General features: G+C 39.7%; 1 protein-coding gene across 2 annotated transcripts in view; it reads left to right on the forward strand.

Moving 5' to 3' along the window:
• fhip2a (FHF complex subunit HOOK interacting protein 2A) overlaps positions 1–19,759 on the forward strand; it is a 62,147-nt gene that overhangs the window by 17,775 nt on the left and 24,613 nt on the right. For both annotated transcript variants that reach the window (XM_033033939.1, XM_033033940.1), the window contains exons 2-7: positions 2,485–2,563; positions 4,522–4,691; positions 6,713–6,817; positions 8,715–8,837; positions 11,928–12,257; positions 12,795–12,991. In XM_033033939.1, coding sequence (XP_032889830.1) covers positions 2,485–2,563; positions 4,522–4,691; positions 6,713–6,817; positions 8,715–8,837; positions 11,928–12,257; positions 12,795–12,991 — 1,004 coding nt within the window. The remainder of the gene's footprint in view (positions 1–2,484; positions 2,564–4,521; positions 4,692–6,712; positions 6,818–8,714; positions 8,838–11,927; positions 12,258–12,794; positions 12,992–19,759) is intronic.

Below are 19,759 nucleotides of genomic sequence, written 5' to 3' on the forward strand. Positions count from 1 at the left end.
GGGATGAACCAGTACAAGAGCAAAGCATAGATGCAGAAGTAGATCTGTCAGACTTTGGTATTATTCCAAGTTCAGATGTAAAATCAGAATCTCCAAAGAAAGTAGAGACAAAGGTAAATGATCCTGAACTTGACTCTCCTTCAGAACCACAACCTGACACTCCCCCTAAACCACTCAGGAGATCAGAAATAGAGCGTAAACCAGTCATCAGATTAAATTTATAAAATTATTCTTGTTTGTCTAATTTACAAGTTATTTTACTTTCTAAGGGAAGAGCAGTATTGGTGCATAAAATGGTAACCTTAAGTACTGAGTACTAGAATGGTATGATTTGTGTCATGTAATATATTCTATTTCAGTCTCTTGAATATGCGCCGTGTACTTTTGTGAAATAAAGAAGACCCACACTGGCACCAGCTGTACTGAAAACCTGTGCTTGCTTCTATCTACATGCTGAAGCCGTACTATCTTACAGTGCCCTAGCTGATGGTGAAACTGTTCAGGAGCCTAATAACAAGTGGTTAAGAAGCTGTTCCTGATTCAGGTGGTGTGTGCTTTCAAGCTTCTGTACTTCTGCCTTCCAGTCAGGAAAAAAACCCACTCTGTTTTCTACGATCAAGCCAATTTTGGATCTAATTTATCAACTCGCAGTGGATGTTGTGACTATGTTCAGGACCAGCCCCACATGTGTGACCTTGTTGAATGCTGTACCAAAGTCCATGTTGACAGCATGCACTGCCCTATGCCCATCAAACACCTTTGATGCTTCCTCAAAAAAACTCAAATTTGAACCAAGACCAAGCGCACACAAAGCCATACAGACTATCCCTAATAGGTCCATGCTTTTCCAAATGCATTGATCTCCTGACTTTAATGTTCCGTGTATGCTCTTGAGTGGTAAATTTTCCACTGAGGCAATACTATCGTCAAACTGCTTGGCAGCCACTCCAGTATGTAAAATCGTTAACAGTAAATATTCATCCCTGAACATGGCAAACTGCCAGAGTTGGTCACTTAGTCTATTGCCAAGGGGATTGGATGTATGTCCAATCATCCACCACCAGCTCAAAAAACAGCTAAAGACATCAGATGCAAGGAACATTCTATGATGAGCCAGTTACTCAGTTAATTCTACTGATAGATATTCTTATTAGAGTATCGCACAAGGATGTCCATTCATGATTGTGCTGCTTACTGTGGTTAAATGCCTAACTATTTAGGCTCAAAATGAAAAATGGTTACTTGAATAAGATACAAAGTGTTGAATTTTTTTTTTTAAATTGTAGATGGTGGAAATCTAAACTAAAAATCTGTACGAAACATTTCAGTAGCGAGTGGAAAGAGGAGCAAAATTAACATTTCATGTTGATGACCCTTCATTAGAAGGACTCGTTAACTCAATTAACAAAGCCTATGATTCCTTATGCTTTATTTTGTACAGTGTTATCAACTTATCATTCTTTTGAATAATTGTGTGAAGACCAGAGTTTTCTACTCATAACTCACTTTGAACATAACCTGTGTACATCCATCCATTCACTTTTTCAATGCTGCTTTGATTACTGCTCCTGGATCACTTGCTGCTTCATAAATAAAATAGGATCTACTCTTGTAGCTTGCCTTTTCACTGTTTTGAAATGTTATCTTATCGTCGTCCTTGCACACTCATTCTCTCCGAGGACATTAAAGGCGTTGGCACAACCTAATTCTCGCATTTAATCCATTCTTAACGCGGTGAAATGATGGCATCAAATTTCCGATGGAAAATTCATCAACGATGCCTTCAGTCTGCAGAGCTGAGGAAATATTTAATGCTCCATTTGAAAAATTTCCTGCAGTCTATCCCACTTCACAGGAACCACCATGTGTTCCTTACTTCCTATGTAAAATTATAGCTTTCAACTTGAAATGACATGATTCTGTAACAATAATTTGCTCATTAGTAAAATTAAAATATGAATTTGATAAGTGTACTTAAATATGTGCCAAATCCAAATTTTGTGAAAGTTTAAATCTCTTGTTACAAAATATGTGCTTCTGGACTATTTAGTCTGAAAGTTTGGCCTGTTTTCTTTCCACAGATGCTCCATAATTTTGATTATGTTCAATATTTTGTTTTGACTTCTGATTTCAAGCATCCCCAATATTTATTTATTGTTGTCATGTGATTGAACTTGATACACATGTTCCACAGCCGTATGAGGAAACTAGGTGCTCTTGGATAATAACTCATTTTGTTTTAGCATGGTAATCAATAATCTGGATTAATAATACTTTGATGTCATTGTCAATGGCCTAAATATGGTGAATGTATTCACCCCTTAGCCACATCTCCATTCAAATATTCCATTAGGTGGTTTATAAATGAGCTTGTCAACCAGTTCTATTGCATACACCAAAGAAATACAGGTGGTATTTTTCATCAAATCTTTAATTTCAAACAAGTCTAAACTATTGTTGTCATTTCTGTTTTTAATTTTATAGCTGGCTCCTTCCCTCCCCCTGCAAGAGGACTTTGTGTATCATTGGAAAGCCATCACTCATTATTACATTGAAACAACAGGTAGGAAATTATTTTATTTTTGATTAGTTTCAATAATATGCATTGTTAAAATAGTCTGTTCATTTAACTTGTTAATGGCATGGCCTGCTGCCTCCAATTCTAATCATAGCTATGGCATGAAGCCCAGAGGGGCAGCATTGTGGTGGGTAGAAAGAAGTTAACGTTTAAGGTAAAATCAGAACTAGTACATTGACATGAAACGTTGCATTAAATCTTGTTGATCTGACCCACTGCCCGAAATCAACACCCAATGTCTCAGGCCCATATTTATCATTCATATTCAGAAGGTCCATTTTGCCAGCCCAAAACATCCCGGGGTAAAGCAGTGTGGACTGAGCAGCGAAAAGGCTTCCAGAGGAGTCTTGAAGAAATTCCCCACCCAAAACATTCCTCATGGTTTTCATGGAAGACATAGCATTATCCTGAGCTTTGTCAGCTGTGAAAAATATGAGGGTTATTCAATATATTTTGAAAGTCAATGACATTCAGAAATATTTAATTGCTATTAAATATGATATTAAGCAATGGTTAAAAGAATTAACATCTAAAATGCTTACGTATTATATTAAAACAAAGTGGTTGAAGAAATGGAACTTGCTTTTCCCTTTGTCATACAATTCCTATAGTCATCAAAGAATCCCTACCAGATCTGATCTGTTGGTTGCAATGTTTTCTATCATTCATTTAGTTTGCGATTTCTCCATTTCACGCGTGTCTGGCAGTGAAATGGAGAAATTGACTTGCCATTTGGCAATATGATCCAGCCCATCAACTCCCTTTGTCACCCTCAATGGACAGTCAAATCTGTATTTTTCACTTGTAGGGTTGTTTCTGTTTGGTAAAAACTGGTTAGTAGTTTTTTTCATGCCCCCAAGCTTCACTCATAAAACATGGCTAGAATTTCCATGCATTTATGAAAATAAGCTGAATTCAAATATTTTGCTGCCTTTATTGTATTAGACCTTACAACATCAAATAGTTGACAGCTTGTTGTTTGTGGTGTTCACTTTTTTAAATTAAAGGGCCTGTCCCACTTGGCCGTCATTTGCGCCTCATTTACGCGTTATATGTAAAATAGGTCGACGCGTTGTGACGCACGAGTAGCGTGTGGGTTGCGCGGGACGGGCGCATGGAGGGGCGTGGAGGAGTGCGGAGTTGCGCCCGGTATCGCGCGGAGCTCCAGGATTTCGTGCTGCACGAAATCCTTGCGCGCCACCTGTGTGACGTATCGCGTACGCACGCTGACGCATTGGCGTCGAATGCTATGTCCCGACGTCTCACGTGTATCGCATGGTGACGCAAGGTTGCGTCACCGTTCGTTACCATGCGTCGCCGCAGGGTATTCTAATGACGTCACGCGCACCAGACGGCATGGTGGCCCGTGATTTGTGTGTGACGGACAAGTGGGACAGGCCCTTTAGTTTGACCCCTAACTTTGATTGTCTTTCTAACTTCCCCATCCCCCCCCCACCCCACATCAGTCTGAAGAAGGGTTTCGGCCCGAAATGTTGCCTATTTCCTTCGCTCCATAGATGCTGCTGCACCCGCTGAGTTTCTCCAGCGCTTTTGCCTACCTTCGATTTTCCAGCATCTGCAGTTCCTTCTTAAACAAAAATTCATTGAGTAAAGGTTTGTGCAAGCAGTTATTGCCTAACTTTTGAGTTTTGTTTTTTCTGGAACCATTGGTCATATGTGACAAGGGGGAAGGAAAGGATTGTTGGGCTTCTGAATCTGAAGTGAATTAAATAAGTCACTATACTTAATCAGTTATTACCTTCTAACTCCAGTTGGATATGATGTTGATGAATGTTAAAATTGAGTAAGATCAAAGATAAATACCCATACCAAAAGGTAAACACCCCTCCCTTTCTTTGAATATTTTTGTTATTTCCTTAGTCAATTAGAAATATAGTAACATGGATGGTACATTGTGAGTTATTAATGTGTTTTCTTGACAGATGACAAAGCTCCTGTAACAGATACAAACATCCCATCGCATCTGGATCAGATGCTGGATATTTTGACTCAGGAGGAACACGAAAGGGAATCTGGGGAGACGGGGCCTTGTATGGAGTACTTACTTCATCACAAGATTCTGGAAACATTATACACCTTGGGAAAAGCGGATGTATGTTTCAAGTATTGATGATGCATTTTTCATTTTAGTCGATCTCACAGAGTAATATTGACCAAAGTTTTGAAGTATTAGATGTAATAAATCAATGGCCAAGCATCTACATAGTCGTAGTAAATAAAAATGTAGCTTTTGAATAACCATTACAGGATTGGTATGGTCAGGTCTATTTTAAATCTCTATTAGGTTTGCTGAGGACGGAGAAATATGTTATCGGGTCTTTCTCCTTCATGCATTGAAATTATGTTGATCTTTAAACACTTCTACACTTAGTTTCCACCTTAATACCTAAAACCTAATGAACAAACACACTCAAAAACGTACAGTATCAAACTGCTATATGAGGGTTTTAATGCAAACTACCTCTTAATTAAAAAGGAAAGAGAATAAGTATTTAATTCGTAATTAATCAAGTTCACCATCGTAATGTAGCGGGTTCTGTAACACAATTTGATGAGAAGAAATTGATTACTGCGGAACCTCAATCCGGATCTTGTCATTAATCTCTCTGCTTCTTTGTGGGAATTTGTTGTACATAAATTGTTGCAACTTTTTGGCTACCACACAGCAGTAACCGCTTATCAATAAAAAAATCATGAGCCAAGGAGCACTGAAGAGCAAGTTATGGATCTGAAAGACTGAATCAACAGATGTTAACTCAATTATTTACAGATTATACAATTGCTTCCTTTGGAATGAGAATGTTTCCAGCTATACGGGGCCATGTATAATTACAACACAAAGTCATAACTTTGCATTCACAATCACCTGCTGCAAAGGCTAACACATGTTGTCTTCCTAATTTATTGCTGTACATCTTTGTATGTAAAACCAGGCATACAAATTTTAATTTTCAATGGTATTCAAATAAATCTTGTCTGACCTTGATAGCCACTGGGATCATTTCAGAATGAAGTAAATTTTATTAGGCATTCTTTCCCAATAATATGCTGATGTTGGACAATAGACAATAGGTGCAGGAGTAGGTCATTCGGCCCTTCGAGCCAGCACCGCCATTCAATGTGATCATGGCTGATCATCCCCAAATAAATTAAATAATTAAATTAATTGATTTCTGCTCCCTTAGATTAAAATATTATAAAATTAATTCATTTTCAATTGAACATTACTTTACCAGTGAATCGGTAGCCAGCAATCTGCCGAAATTCTTTGTATTGAATTGAATTGTATTTTGAATATTTATTAAGAAATGCATGCTGCAAAGTTTGTACCTGTTTTCATTAGCTTTATGCAGAATTCTACCCTATTTCACCTGTTTGAAATAGATGTTGTGCAGGTATTATTGAATCAAAATTATGTAACTGAAGCAAAGAAGAGTGTCATTGACAATTCCAATTAGTCCAAATTAAGTTAAATGTCTATCATAAATCAAAATTAATTATTTAATTTAGGTACCAATAATGAAGCTGAAGTGCAATTAACATTCAAATGTGACATGACCAAATATGTTGCAATCCAAAATAACCTATGAAGTTTTTTATTCATTATAAATTGTTACTCGGTATATTTGAAGTCTAACTCAGTAACACAACATTATTTTCACTTCAGGTTAATCTTCAAACTTTTCTCTTTTCACCCTTTCTAAGTTCTAACATTTATATGTGTGCAATTTCTATAGTCATAACATAAATCTGAACATCCCTAAATCTGTGAGTAGGAGGTAAACGCGAGAGGGATCTGTGTGACAGTTGTGTGTTGCACGTTTTATGTTGAGAGTTCCCATAGCACACTTTGCTTCAGTAGAAAAGCGAGTGTCAGCATTGTTGGAAATTGCCATAGTCAGGATCAAAATATTGCGACTGATACTTAACCGTAAAACTTAATGCAGTATTGTCAAACCAAAATAATTCCACTATACATATTGATAAAGCAGACTGCCCATTCCAGTTAACTATATGTGCATTTTACTAACATTTTGAAACTTGAATCAATTTGTTGAATTTTGTTTAGCAGATCTGTTTAACAACTTTTTCTTGTTTTTTTGTGTTTGGTAGTGCCCACCTGGAATGAAACAGCAGGTTCTGATTTTCTATACAAAATTACTAGGAAGAATCAAGCAACCACTGCTACCACATGTAAATGTTCACAAACCCGTCCAGGTATGATATGTTTATTGTCTTGTAAAATTGACAGGTGAAAGCCGCACCAAATATTTTCTGCAATTGTAGAAATTCATGTTATTTCGTATGCCTAATTAGAATGCAGAATATTAAAAAACAAAAACTGAACACACCAAAGGTAAAATACTTTTCCAATGAAAAATCACCTGCAGCATGATGGATAATTACTTTGTCCAACGTAGCACTGTCATAAAAATAACAAGAATCCCAAGTTTGGACTATTTTGTGAAGATCTGAGGTCTCATTACTTGGCAAATCTTGGGGAAAACTGCTGAGCCTCCTGCTTTGCTTTGTGATTAGTTTACTATTGATACTCAGGATACTTGTGGTTATTCAAGTTGAATCCTGACACAATGCAAAGTCTATTGCAATATGTCCTGCAAATGAAGACTGCCTCAAGAATTTTCCACGTTTAGATGAGTACCAGAAAACAAACAGCATTGTGGCATGGTACCTCTATCCACTGAACAACTCGGGTCTTGGCATTGCATTAGCTCAAGGAAGGTGGCGCCTTTTCAATGCACCTGTGGACCTGGGCACTGATGAAATGACTTGTTGGCATAAATTACTACAGTAAATATTGGAAAACAGAGAGTTAATGAAGCCAACTTTCCCTGAGTCCATCATCACATAGAATAACATCAAATCAATAAGTTGCTGAAAAATGTACAGTTTAGTAAATTTTGTTATTTTTCACTGGTGCACTAAATTAAATTGGTAACCTAAGAATGATTAGATTAAACTAGGACCCTCACCCAATAGATATGAATCTAGACTACACTTCTTCCCACCCTGCTTCCTGTAAGGACTCCATCCCCTACTCCCAATTCCTCCGTTTACGCCGCATCTGCTCTCAGGATGAGGTGTTCCACACCAGGGCATCGGAAATGTCCTCATTCTTCAGGGAACGGGGGTTCCCCTCCCCTACCATAGATGAGGCTCTCACCAGCGTCTCTTCAATACCCCGCAACACTGCTCTCTCTCCCCATCCCCCCACTCGGAACAAGGACAGAGTCCCCCTAGTCCTCGCCTTCCACCCCACTAGCCGTCACATACAACAAATAGTCCTCCGTCATTTTCGCCACTTCCAACGTGACCCCACCACTCGCCACATCTTTCCATCTCCCCCCCTGTCTGCTTTCCGCAAAGACCGCTCCCTCCTTAACTCCCTGGTCAATTCTTCCCTTCCCACCCGCACCACCCCCTCCCCGGTCACTTTCCGTTGCAACCGCAAGAGATGCTTTACCTCCCCCCTCGACTCCATTCAAGGACCCAAGCAATCGTTCCAGATGCGATAGAGGTTCACCTGCACCTCCTCCAACCTCATCTATTGCATCCGCTGCTCTAGATGTCAGCTGATCTACATCGGTGAGACCAAGCCTAGGCTTGGCGATTGGTTCGCCGAACACCTACGCACGGTCCGCATTAACCAACCTGATCACCAGCACTTCAACTCCCCCTCCCATTCCCTATCCGATCTTTCTGTCCTGGGCCTCCTCCATTGCCAGAGTGAGCACCACCGGAAATTGCCGGAGCAGCACCTCATATTCCGCTTGGGTAGTCTCCACCCCAGCGGCCTGAACACTGACTTCTCCAATTTCCGGTAGCCCTTGCTGTCTCCTCTTCTCAGCTCTCCCTCAGCCCTCTGGCTCCTCCTCTTCCTTTCTTCTTCCCGCCCCCCCCTACTCTACATCAGTCTTAAGAAGGGTTTTGGCCCGAACCGTTGCCTATTTCCTTCGCTCCATAGCTGCTGCCTCACCCGCTGAGTTTCTCCAGCATTTTTGTCTACCTAATAGAAATGAATTGTTGTTCATCTTATTTTGGATAGTATGTATTTTTAAATATTACACTTTTACTCTGTTATTTTGTTTTTTAGAAATTAATTAGACTTTGTGGTGAAGTTCTTGCTGCCCCCACAGAAAATGAGGAAATACAATTTCTTTGTATTGTTTGTGCAAAATTAAAGCAAGACCCTTATTTGGTCAACTTCTTTCTAGAGGTATGTATATTCAGCTGTCTTAAACTATTTTCAAATGTTTTGTGATCTGTTGCTGAAATGTTGCTCCTTTGGTCATTGTTAAATTCTCTAAATTAATGTTTTTTTTGATGTTACTAATGAAAAAAAATTACTGCTGAAAAAGTTGTGACTGATGCTAACGTGTCACTTCAATGAAGGGAACTTCATTCAGGCCATAGTTTTTTGACCACTTTTCCTGTGATATAGAAACATTATTCCTAATTTCTGGGTAAGTTATTGTAGAAATTATGGTGCTAGACCACATACTCTAATTTTGAGTGCAGGCACTCCCCGACTTGCATAATAGGCGAGTTACATAATCTTCCACTTGCATGTCCAATTCACTATAGGTGGTCCCGTTTCCTGTGTTATTGCAAAGGGAGGATGGCGAGGGCTTTCCATCTGCTTAATAGATATAAAAATGATGCACGAGCTTGGTGCTCTTTCAGTTTCGGCCACTTTCAGTGCGACACTGGGAAAGAGAGTGAAAAAAGAGGCGATGGAGAGCAACTCCCAGCCGAGTCGCTGACATTTTAGTTTATTTTAGCGATACACTGTGGAAACAGGCCCTTCGGCCCACCGACCAGCGATCCCCGTACACTAACACTATCCTATATACACTTGGGACAATTTACAATTATACCAAAGCAAATTAGTCGACAAACCTGTTGGCCTTTGCCGTGTGGAAGGAAACCGGAGCTTCTGAAGAAAACCCACGCAGGTCTCAGGGAGAATGTACAAACTCCGTACAGACAAGCACCCGTAGTTGGGATCGAACCCGGGTCTCTGGCAGCAACTCTACCGTTGTGTTCCCGTGCTGCCCACGTCCGACATCTTCCGCAAGGCACATCAGGGAGCCCTTCTTCATCAGCTGCTGCACCATCCGGCTAACGAGGCTGTTGTTGCGGCTCATGGTGTAGATCTCTCTTCAGCTGTTGCTTCTTCCCATTGGCCATTACTTTGTACGCTCCCCCCATCGCCGCTGCTGCCGCCTCCTCCTTCTCCCCCGCAGTCGCCGAAATTTTCCACAATGTGGAAGTCTGTATTTTTTCCATATGATGAAATTGAAATCAAGAAATCTGGTGATATTTGTTCCATGACCTAGAAGCTTGTGCTGAAGAACCCAAACGGTTCACTAATGTCCTTCTTGCAGGAAAGAAAATCTGCTATCCCTATCTCCACTAACACGGTCTGCCCTGTCTGCTGGTTCTCCTGGTTGCTAACCATTTTAACTTCCCTTCCCATATCGACCTTTCTGTCCATGGCCTTCTCTCCTGTCAGAGTGAAGCCACACACAAACTGGAGAAACAGCACCTCTTATTCAGCTTGGGCAATTTACAACCAAATGGTATGAAATTTGAATTCTCCAATTTTAGGTAACTAACCAACAGCAATACTCTCCCCTACCCCTGTCCCTTCCCCAGGCTTCACATTTTGTGCCTCTTCCTTCCGTATCTCGTAGTTTTTTGTCTTCTTCACATCTCTGGCCTTTGGCCACCCATCTGCCAATCAAAACTCCCCTCACCTCTATCCATCGATCACTTACCAGGCTTTGTCCCGTCCCCTCCTCTCTTCCATCCTCATCTCCCCTACTACAATCAGTCTGAAGGGTCCTGACCTGAAATGTCACCTTTCCAATGATGCTGTCTGACCTACTGAGTTACTCCACGCTTTGTCTTTTTTGTAAACCAGCATCTGCACTTCCTGTGTCTGCACTAACCTCTCTGTCCGACTGTACAGCAAAGCTATCATTTCACATTCTGTGAAATCGCTGAGCAAGCCCGACACTTGTAATCTGTTAGTCAATTGATATTTAACAAGTCCTGAATATGAATTGTGCTTAGGCTTATTAAACTTGAATCATTAAAAGTGTAATGTTTTTTTTTTAAAGACGTTGATAATCAACAAGTCAACAACATAACATCACTATAAAAAACACTGCAATATTCTAGCCTTTCTTGCCAGCTTTTTGCAATTGAATATTGATTCTTCTAACTCCAGACTTTCTTTTTGCTGGCTAATGTGACAGTTTATTGTGAAGCACTTTTATTTCTCAGCTTGCTCATGAATTTATCATATTTATTTGATTTATCGCTGTTGATTTCCTTGCCATTGATTCTGATAAACATTATGACCTTTTACCTACTCGTAACACTTACAATTTATCGAACCTCAGCATTTTCTGGAATGATTTCCGTACATAAGGCTTTATTAAGCAGTACAGTCTGTTTAGCCATACCGAAACATTGATTAACCATTTCAAAATATGCTCCAACACTTGAATTAGCTTCACCTTTTACATAGGTACGTGTGGTGATGCCGTCACCTAGAGAGATTTTGCCCTTATTCTTATTAACTTGTACCTTTGTGGTTTCCTCTAACAAGATCAACTGCTACCACTAATAAATCCAATGGGAAATTTAGGAGAAGTTTTTCTGCTTAATCAGTGATAGATTGTGACGTTTGAAAGTGCAAGAAGCGGTTGTGGTGACTAGCAAAGCAAAATTTAGCATGAGAATACCCCTTAAGGCTTTTCATAGAAATCTCATTTAAAAAAAAATTATCTAACCAATTCAAGGAAGCAAAGTTTGGTCAAAGAACTACATTCTAAAGATGTAGAGATTTTGATGGCCGAAATCACATATTTGGGGGTTTTGGTAGCTGAAGTTGTGGGCAATATCAATAGTGAATCTGGAAATACTTACTGATTAGAGAATGCAATTGCATTTGGAATGCAGATTGATAAAAAGCAAGTGGTAAGAGAAGGTTCTCGGAGTCAAAACATTGATGTGAGAATATAGAGGTAAATGGTGTGTTTCTGTGCTGTAAGTACTATGTAATATAGATGCATATTAGCTTCAGAAGACAAGTACCACCATTTCATGTCTTTCCAAATCTCATCCCTTCAATGTGGTCAATGGATACAGATGCAATGTGTACTTCTCTGCTGCAGTAATAAATCCACATACTGTCATCTTGTTCTCAATGTGCCCAAATTAAAATCAACAAATCAGTGTCTTTTAATTTCCTTAAATTGACTCTATTATATAACTAAATGTTTTCCGATTCCAGAACAAATCTCAAAGAAACGCAGGGATTACCAACCGACGGCAAACAGTAGTAGATGCTTCAAACAAAGCAGTCGTGAATGCAAACTCCTCATCAGAGACTGAACAGGCCAAATCTCCTGAAGAAGTGGCCAGCACAGGACTTTGCAGTGCTACCTGTGGAGCTGCAACCAGCCCTTTGGACAGCAGTAGTGGATCATCCCAGCAGAGTACTGATCTGTCTTCCTCGTTTAATGAGATGGCCCTCTCTCCACAGAAAATTGCTGCAACCGATCACTGTCAAAACCATGATTACAACTTGGTGAACTCATTGTTAAATCTGAGTAAAAGCCCGGTAGGTATACTTTGTAACACCTTTACAGACCAATTTCATTTATAATTGTGTAATTCTCCTGATTTGATCGGGATCAGATATTCATGCTGTTCAAGGTGAGAGAAATATCTCATAAGAGGTACCATTGTGTAGGTCTTAGAATTATAGGTAAAAAAAGATGAAACATTTGTTTAATATAGATTGAGTCAAACAGTAGCAATGGTAACACTTGGATCTTTAGATTTTCTAAATGAAGAACTCTGGTCCATTGCATTTAAGAGCAGTCACGACCCACAAACTCTTCTAGAAAATCTGCTGATAACGACTTGTATCATCGACGCTACAATAAACCTGCTACTTATTGACATTATATTTGTGTTGCAAAAGAATACTCAGCAATTGAATAACAATGTTACAGTGTTAAAAGCAGATTGATACAAGAATAGGTTTTTTGCAGAACGATTAATTGATGCAGTTCAGTAAAACTTGAATTCATTATAACGTGAGCTATATTCCTACAGCAACACAAAAACTAGCTGTTCCCTATTTGCATTTCAGGATGGTCGAATTGTTGTTAAAGCCTCTGAGGGTTTAATGCTGCTGGTTAGTTTGCCAGAGCCAGCAGCTGCGAAGTGCCTGACTGAGAATACTTCTCTCTGCCAACTGCTAACAGAAAGATTGGGCACGCTGTATAGAGCATTGCCACAGTCGATAGACCCCATGGACATTGAATCTTTGGAGTCTGTCAACTGGGGGTAAGTAGAACAGAGTAACTCCTACGTTCTTTTTCTAAGTGGTTCTCTTGCAGTAGTTTGTGTAAAAATAATGCACTGCAGAGTTTCTTGTGATAATTATGCTTAAAAGCTGTTTTCTGATTTTTCATTGGAAACCATGCCTATATTTCTTGAAATATTCAACCCTCTGCTGCAGTTCTAAGGAGGTAACAATTACATAGGTCATTATAGTTTTCATTAAGTTGGAAAGGGTGAATAAGAAATTCACCAGATGGTTACTAGGACTTGCAGACATGAGTTATAGGGAGAGGTTGGATGAGCTGAAACATTTACTTTGGAGAGTCGGAGGCTGAGGGCTGATCTTATTGAGGTGTCCAGAATCACGAGAGGCTTGGATGAAGTGAACGCTCACAGTTTTTTTTTCAGGATAGAGGAGTCTAGAACTAGAGGGAATTAGCATGCTGGGAGGAGTGATATTTTAGAGGAATCTCGGGCAACTTTTTTACTCGGGATAGTCCTTATCTGGAATAAGCTGCCAAAGGAATAATTGAGATTTTTAAAAGACATTTGAACAGAAGAATGAATGGGAAGGATTTAAAAGGCTGTGGGGCCACATGCAGTTACATGAAATTAGTCCAATATGCTAACTTTGTGGTGGAGAAACTCATCAGTCTGAAGAAGAGTTTTGGCCCGAAACGTTGCCTATTTCCTTCGCTCCATAGATTCTGCTGACTCCGCTGAATTTCTCCAGCACTTTTGTCTACCTGCTAACTTCGTGGACATGGACAAGGTGGGCTGAAAGGCCTGTTTCCATGCTGTATTGCTCGATGACTATTTTAAGACAAAGTGAGCTGTTCTTCCAGTTTATCAGTGGTTCTGTTGTCATTATGATCAAAAGTAGCATGTATCAATATGATTACCATGTAGCTGGCACTGACAACCTACAGCATTCAAAATCATCTCATGTTTGTAAATATTTGAGAAATTAGGAAATTTATTACTTGCCACAATTGGAATTTCGACATGGTTTTTGTGTGAATACTTTCACATTACCTTATGAACTAAAAATGCAAATGTTCTGTCAGATGTGTTCATAGTATATTACTTCACATTCACAAATTTGCAAATCTGCTCCGGATCGGATATATCCATACCCAGCCAAAACAATACCCAAGATCACACTGCCACTCCTGCCCCTATCCCAGTGGGAAGATTTAATCATTGTGGACTTTTGCCCTAAAATTTTTCCCATCAGTTGAAAGACAACATTGATCAAGATTCAAGGATGTATTTGGGAGGCGAAAAACAGTGATTTATAAAATTTGAAATGAAAACAAAATTCTGGAAATACTCAACATGTCTGGCTAAATTAATGAAGTAAGAAACAATATTAAGGTTTCAAGTTAATGGCTTTTCACAAGAACAAGAAGAATTAAGAAAAGAGGCATATTTTAAATTGGGGAGAAGTACTAAAGGAATGTCTGATACAGTGGGGACCAAGAAACGCTAGGAGCCGATGTTGAGGGCTTAATTGCAGCTAATCTGTCAGAGAGAAAGTACAGAGGAAAAATGAAAACATTAGATTCAAACACTGGCAACTTTTATATCCTTGTTTATCACACACTGAGCTGGCTCTGCCTCCACACTCTGCTCCATCTGCCTTTTTCTGTCTGCTTCCAAGTATCATTCACCTGTCTCTGTCTCCCAACTTCACCTTCCCTTTCCATACCATGCTGCTCATCACTCTTCATCCCTCCTTACTCCACTAATCCTCGACTGGCCCCCATCTCATCACCCACCTTTACTCTTTATACGGCTATCTTCCCTCTCGACCCTTAATCCTGATGTAGTATTTCAACCCAACATGTCGGCAGTTGCCTCACAGATATTGGACTCGCTGAGTTCCTCCAGCAGATAGTATGTTGCTGGAGGAATTCAGCAGGTTGAGTATCATCTGTGGGGTCGGGAAGGAATTAGAAACGTAGAAAATAGGTGCAGGAGTAGGCCATTCGGCCCTTCGAGCCTGCACTGCCATTCAATATGATCATGGCTGATCATCCAACTCAGTATCCTGTACCTGCCTTCTCTCCATACCCCCTGATCCCTTTAGCCACAAGGGCCACATCTAACTCCCTCTTAAATATAGCCAATGAACTGGCCTCAACTACCTTCTGTGGCAGAGAGTTCCAGAGATTCACCACTCTGTGTGAAAAATGTTTTTCTCATCTCGGTCCTAAAGGATTTCCCCTTTATCCTTAAACTGTGACCCCCTTATCCTGGACTTCCCCAACATCGGGAACAATCTTCCTGCATCTAGCCTGTCCAACCCTAAAATTGTTAATGTTTAGGGTCTAACATCCTGCATAAGGAGTGATTGTGGTGAAGGTAGCTGGAGATAGCAAGTATAAAGAGGAAAGGGAGTGATAGAAAATCTAACATTACAAATACTCCAGGCACATTTTCTCCAGCAGTTATCTTTTTTGCTTTAAGTTCACTCAAGTCCATTAAACACTTGGAACATATGGCTGCCGCCCCCTTCTCCCACAATTTGCCTTTTTGTTTGCTTGGTGCAGACAGCTATTCAATTGTTCTCCTTGACAGAAGAACCTTGTGATCCAAGTGGAGATTTTCAATTTGACCCAATACTGCAGCTACTGGTCAGATGATCGGACTGTTTTAAATGTGTGTGTTGATGTTACAAACTTGAACTTAGGAAGGTGTGTGATTGTTTAGTATCAAGTTTTCCTTCAACTTCATTATAAATTACTGCAGAGAAAACATCAAAATGAACAGTGCCTTGGATGAAACTAAATGAAAACTGACATGTATACTTGCATCACTTTTAAATAATATTGGTTATAGTTGAGAATAGTTTTCTCTTCCTGTCTGATCTAGTTTTGTTCCAAAACTGAATTGGAGAAATAATGTAATTGTCAGGAGAAGCTTTAGGTAAAAAAAAAACTGCTTTAAAAATTTTAATTGCTGAATAGTCTCTTACAAAATTCTGTTGTGCAATGTGTATTAGTTGCATGTGGTTACTTTATCACCAACACTTCCCCATCCTCGGACTATATTTTTCCTGCAGCATGTAAGTTCCCTCCATAATGTTTGGGACAAAGACCCGTCATTTATTTATTTGCCTCTGTACTCCACAATTTAAGATTTGCAATAGAAAAAAATCACATGTGGTTAAAATGACGTTGTCAGATTTTAATAAAGGCCATTTTTATACATTTTGGTTTCACCATGTAGAAATTACAGGGCACCATAATGTTTGGGACACAGCAATGTCATGTAAATGAAAGTAGTCATGTTTGGTATTTTGGTGCATGCATGCAATGACTGCTTGAAGTCTGCGATTCATGGACATCACCAATTGCTGGGTGTCTTCTCTGGTGATGCTCTGTATTGCAGCCATCTTTAGCTTATGCTTGTTTGGGGGGCTAGTCCCCTTCAGTTTTCTCGTCAGCATATAAAAGGCATGCTCAATTGGGTTCAGATCAGGTGATTGACTTGGTCACTCAAGAATTTACCATTTTTTAGCTTTGAAAAACTCCTTTGTTGCTTTAACAGTATGTTTGGGATCATTGTCTTGCTGTAGAATGAACCGCCGGCCAATGTGTTTTGAGGCATATGTTTGAACTTGAACAGATAGGATGTGTCTATACACTTCAGAATTCATCATGCTACTACCATCAACAGTTGTATCATCAATGAAGATAAGTGAGCCAGTACCTTCAGCAGCCATGCATGCCCAGACCATAACACCCCCACCACCGTGTTTCACAGATGAGGTGGTATGCTTTGGATCTTGGGCAGTTCCTTCTCTCCTCCATAATTTGCTTTTGCCATCACTCTGATATAAGTCAATCTTCGTCTCATCTGTCTACAAGACCTTTTTCCAGAATTGTGATTACTCTTTTAAGTCCTTCTTGGCAAACTGTAACCTGGCCATCCTATTTTTGTGGCTAACCAGTGGTTTGCATCTTGCAGTAGCATCCGTATTTCTGTTCATGAAGTCTGCGGACAGTGGTCATTGACAAATCCACACCGGACTCCTTAAGCATGTTTCTGATCTGTCGGACAGTTGTTTGGGGATTTTTCTTTATTATAGAGAGAATTCTTCTGTCATCAGCTGTGGAGGTCTTCCTTGGCCTGCCAGTCCCTTTGCGATTAGTAAGCTCACCAGTGCTCTCTTTCTTCTTAATGATGTTCCAAACAGTTGATTTTGGTAAGCCTAAGGTTTGGTTGATGTCTCTAACAGTTTTATTCTTGTTTCCCAGTCTCATAATGGCTCTATGACTTTCATTGGCACAACTTGGGTCCTCATGTTGATAAACAACAATAAAAGTTTCCAAACGTGATGGAAAGACTGGAGGAAAGACTAGGTGCTGAGAGCTCTCTTATACCTGCATTAAGGAGGCAATTAAACATACTTGAGCAATTACAAATGCCTGTGAAACCATGTCTCCCAAACATTATGGTGCCCTGAAATGGGGGGACTATGTATGAACACAACTGTAATTTCTACAGTGTGTAAATATACCCTTTAATAAAATCTGATAATGTACACTTTAATCACATGTGATTTTTTTCTATTACAAATCTCAAATTGTGGAGTACAGAGGCAAATGAATAAATGATGGATCTTTATGGAGGGCACTGTACATGGAGCAGCAGTATCAGGCAGGGCTGTGGCATCGTGCCTGGCTCAAAGGCACAGCAGGGAAGGGTAATGTCAGGTAGAGCCATAGTGCTCAGAGACTCATGAGTTAGGGGGGCATGGACAAGAGATTCTGTGGTGGCAATTGAGACTCCAGATTGGTGTGTTGCCTCCCTGATGATCGTGCCCAGGATGTCTCGGAGCAGCTACAAGACAGCTGCATCCCAGGGATGATTGAGTTAACATATGATGAGCGTTTGATGGCTCAACTTTAAAAAGCAGATGAGGAGGAATTTCTCTAGCGAGAGGTTGATGAATCAGTGGAATTCATTGCCACAGGCGGTGTGGAGGCAAAGTGTTTGGGTATTTTTAAGGCGGAGATTGACAGGTTCTAGTTTGGTAACGGTGTCAAAGGTTATGGGGATAAGGCACGAGAAGAGAGTTGAGAGGGAACGATAGATCAACCATGATTGAATTGCGGAGTAGACTCGATAAGCTGAATGGCCTAATTCTGCTCCTATGACATACGAACTTATGAGGAGAATAGATAAGGTAAGCCTTTTACCCAGAGTAGAGGAATCATAAACCAGAGAACTTTGGTTTAGGTGACAGGGGAAAGACAATAGGAGGGGGGGGGGGGAACTTTTTCATACAAAGGGTTGTTGGGTATATGGAACAAGCTGTCAGAGGAGATAGTATCACAACATTTACAAGACATTTGGACATGCACGTGGAGAAGAAAGGTTAAGAAAGATATGGACTCTGACTCTTAACTAGAATGTTGTCATAATCATATACTGTAGGCACTCTGCTTCTGGTTCGGTGAGTAATATGAAGTGAGTAAAAACGAATTACGAGGATTTTACATTTATCTGAAACATCAATCTTTAATAAATGTGAGAGAATTTGAAGTTAAAATTGTTTTTGGCTGCAAGTTGAACCAAATTTCTGTTCAGTGGATTAGTTATATATTTAGTGCCACAGTGGATTGTATGCTGCATTTCAATCTTCCTATACATTGATTGAGGGTGGGCCATAACATTTCTTTCCTGTGTCTGAAGCTGGCTATAAATTCTGGTCTGCAGTTCAATGCTTTATTGAACTCTTATCCTTGCTATTCTAGGATGAACCTTTAATAACTGCTGGTTCTCCTTCAACAATCTGACAGACTGCATTGTCAACTTTATATTACAATCCATTCTTTGCTTTCTCATGACATTAGCCGCCTTTAAAGCAGCATAACAGTCCCATTTTGTATTTCGGCATGGTCATTTTTCTTATCTGACCTAGTGCTCTTGCTCATACCATTGAAGTCATTCTTTGTGATTTATCCACTTAAGCTTCTGAGCTACCATTATATATTTAACGTTTGTGGATATGGAGATTTTGGAAGACATTGAATTAATTGAATTGAAGAATTAATTGAATGGCAATGACGTTGAACAGTATTTTTTAAATGTTTATTTTTGGGAAAGAGGGATTGTTAGGGAATAAATCTTGCCAAGCCTCCGTCACCTGGAGGAGTTAGTACAGGTATATGGGATGCATGTATATCAGACCATAATACATGGGAGCAGAATTAGGCCATTAGAATTGAATCTACTCTGTCATTCAATCATGGCTGATCTATTTTTCCCCTCAACCCCATTCCCCTGCCTTCTCCCCGTAACCTTTGTTCTTACTATTCAAAAATCTATCAAGTTCCACTTTAAAAATACTTATGCTTTAAATGGATGGTAGTTTTCATCTCTGTTGTCCTTGGGGAAACGTCTGGGATGAACAGGGTCATATCTGTACATTGATAAGAAGCTTTGAAAATGTCTGGTGTCACATGTTAAGAGAATCTTTGTGCTGAAAGAGCCTTTGTATGGAGTGACTTCAGTAAGTGCTTGAAAGGGCAATTCAGCATTTTGTGCTGCAAACATACTTTTTCAGTTGTACAAAAAATAATATCTTACTGACATTTTGGCTATCAGCAGTTTAAACTTGATGGATAGTGATTCAGGAAATTGCACTGCCCACTTTCAGTACATAATGAAATGAATGAAAAGAAAGAAATTGCAGTTTATGGCAGCTTTTCTGATCTCACAGCAACTTAAGCATTTTGGTGATCATTAAGTTTGACA

This window comes from Amblyraja radiata, chromosome 15, assembly GCF_010909765.2.
Source record: "Amblyraja radiata isolate CabotCenter1 chromosome 15, sAmbRad1.1.pri, whole genome shotgun sequence".
In the NCBI taxonomy this organism is placed as follows: Eukaryota; Metazoa; Chordata; class Chondrichthyes; order Rajiformes; family Rajidae; genus Amblyraja; species Amblyraja radiata.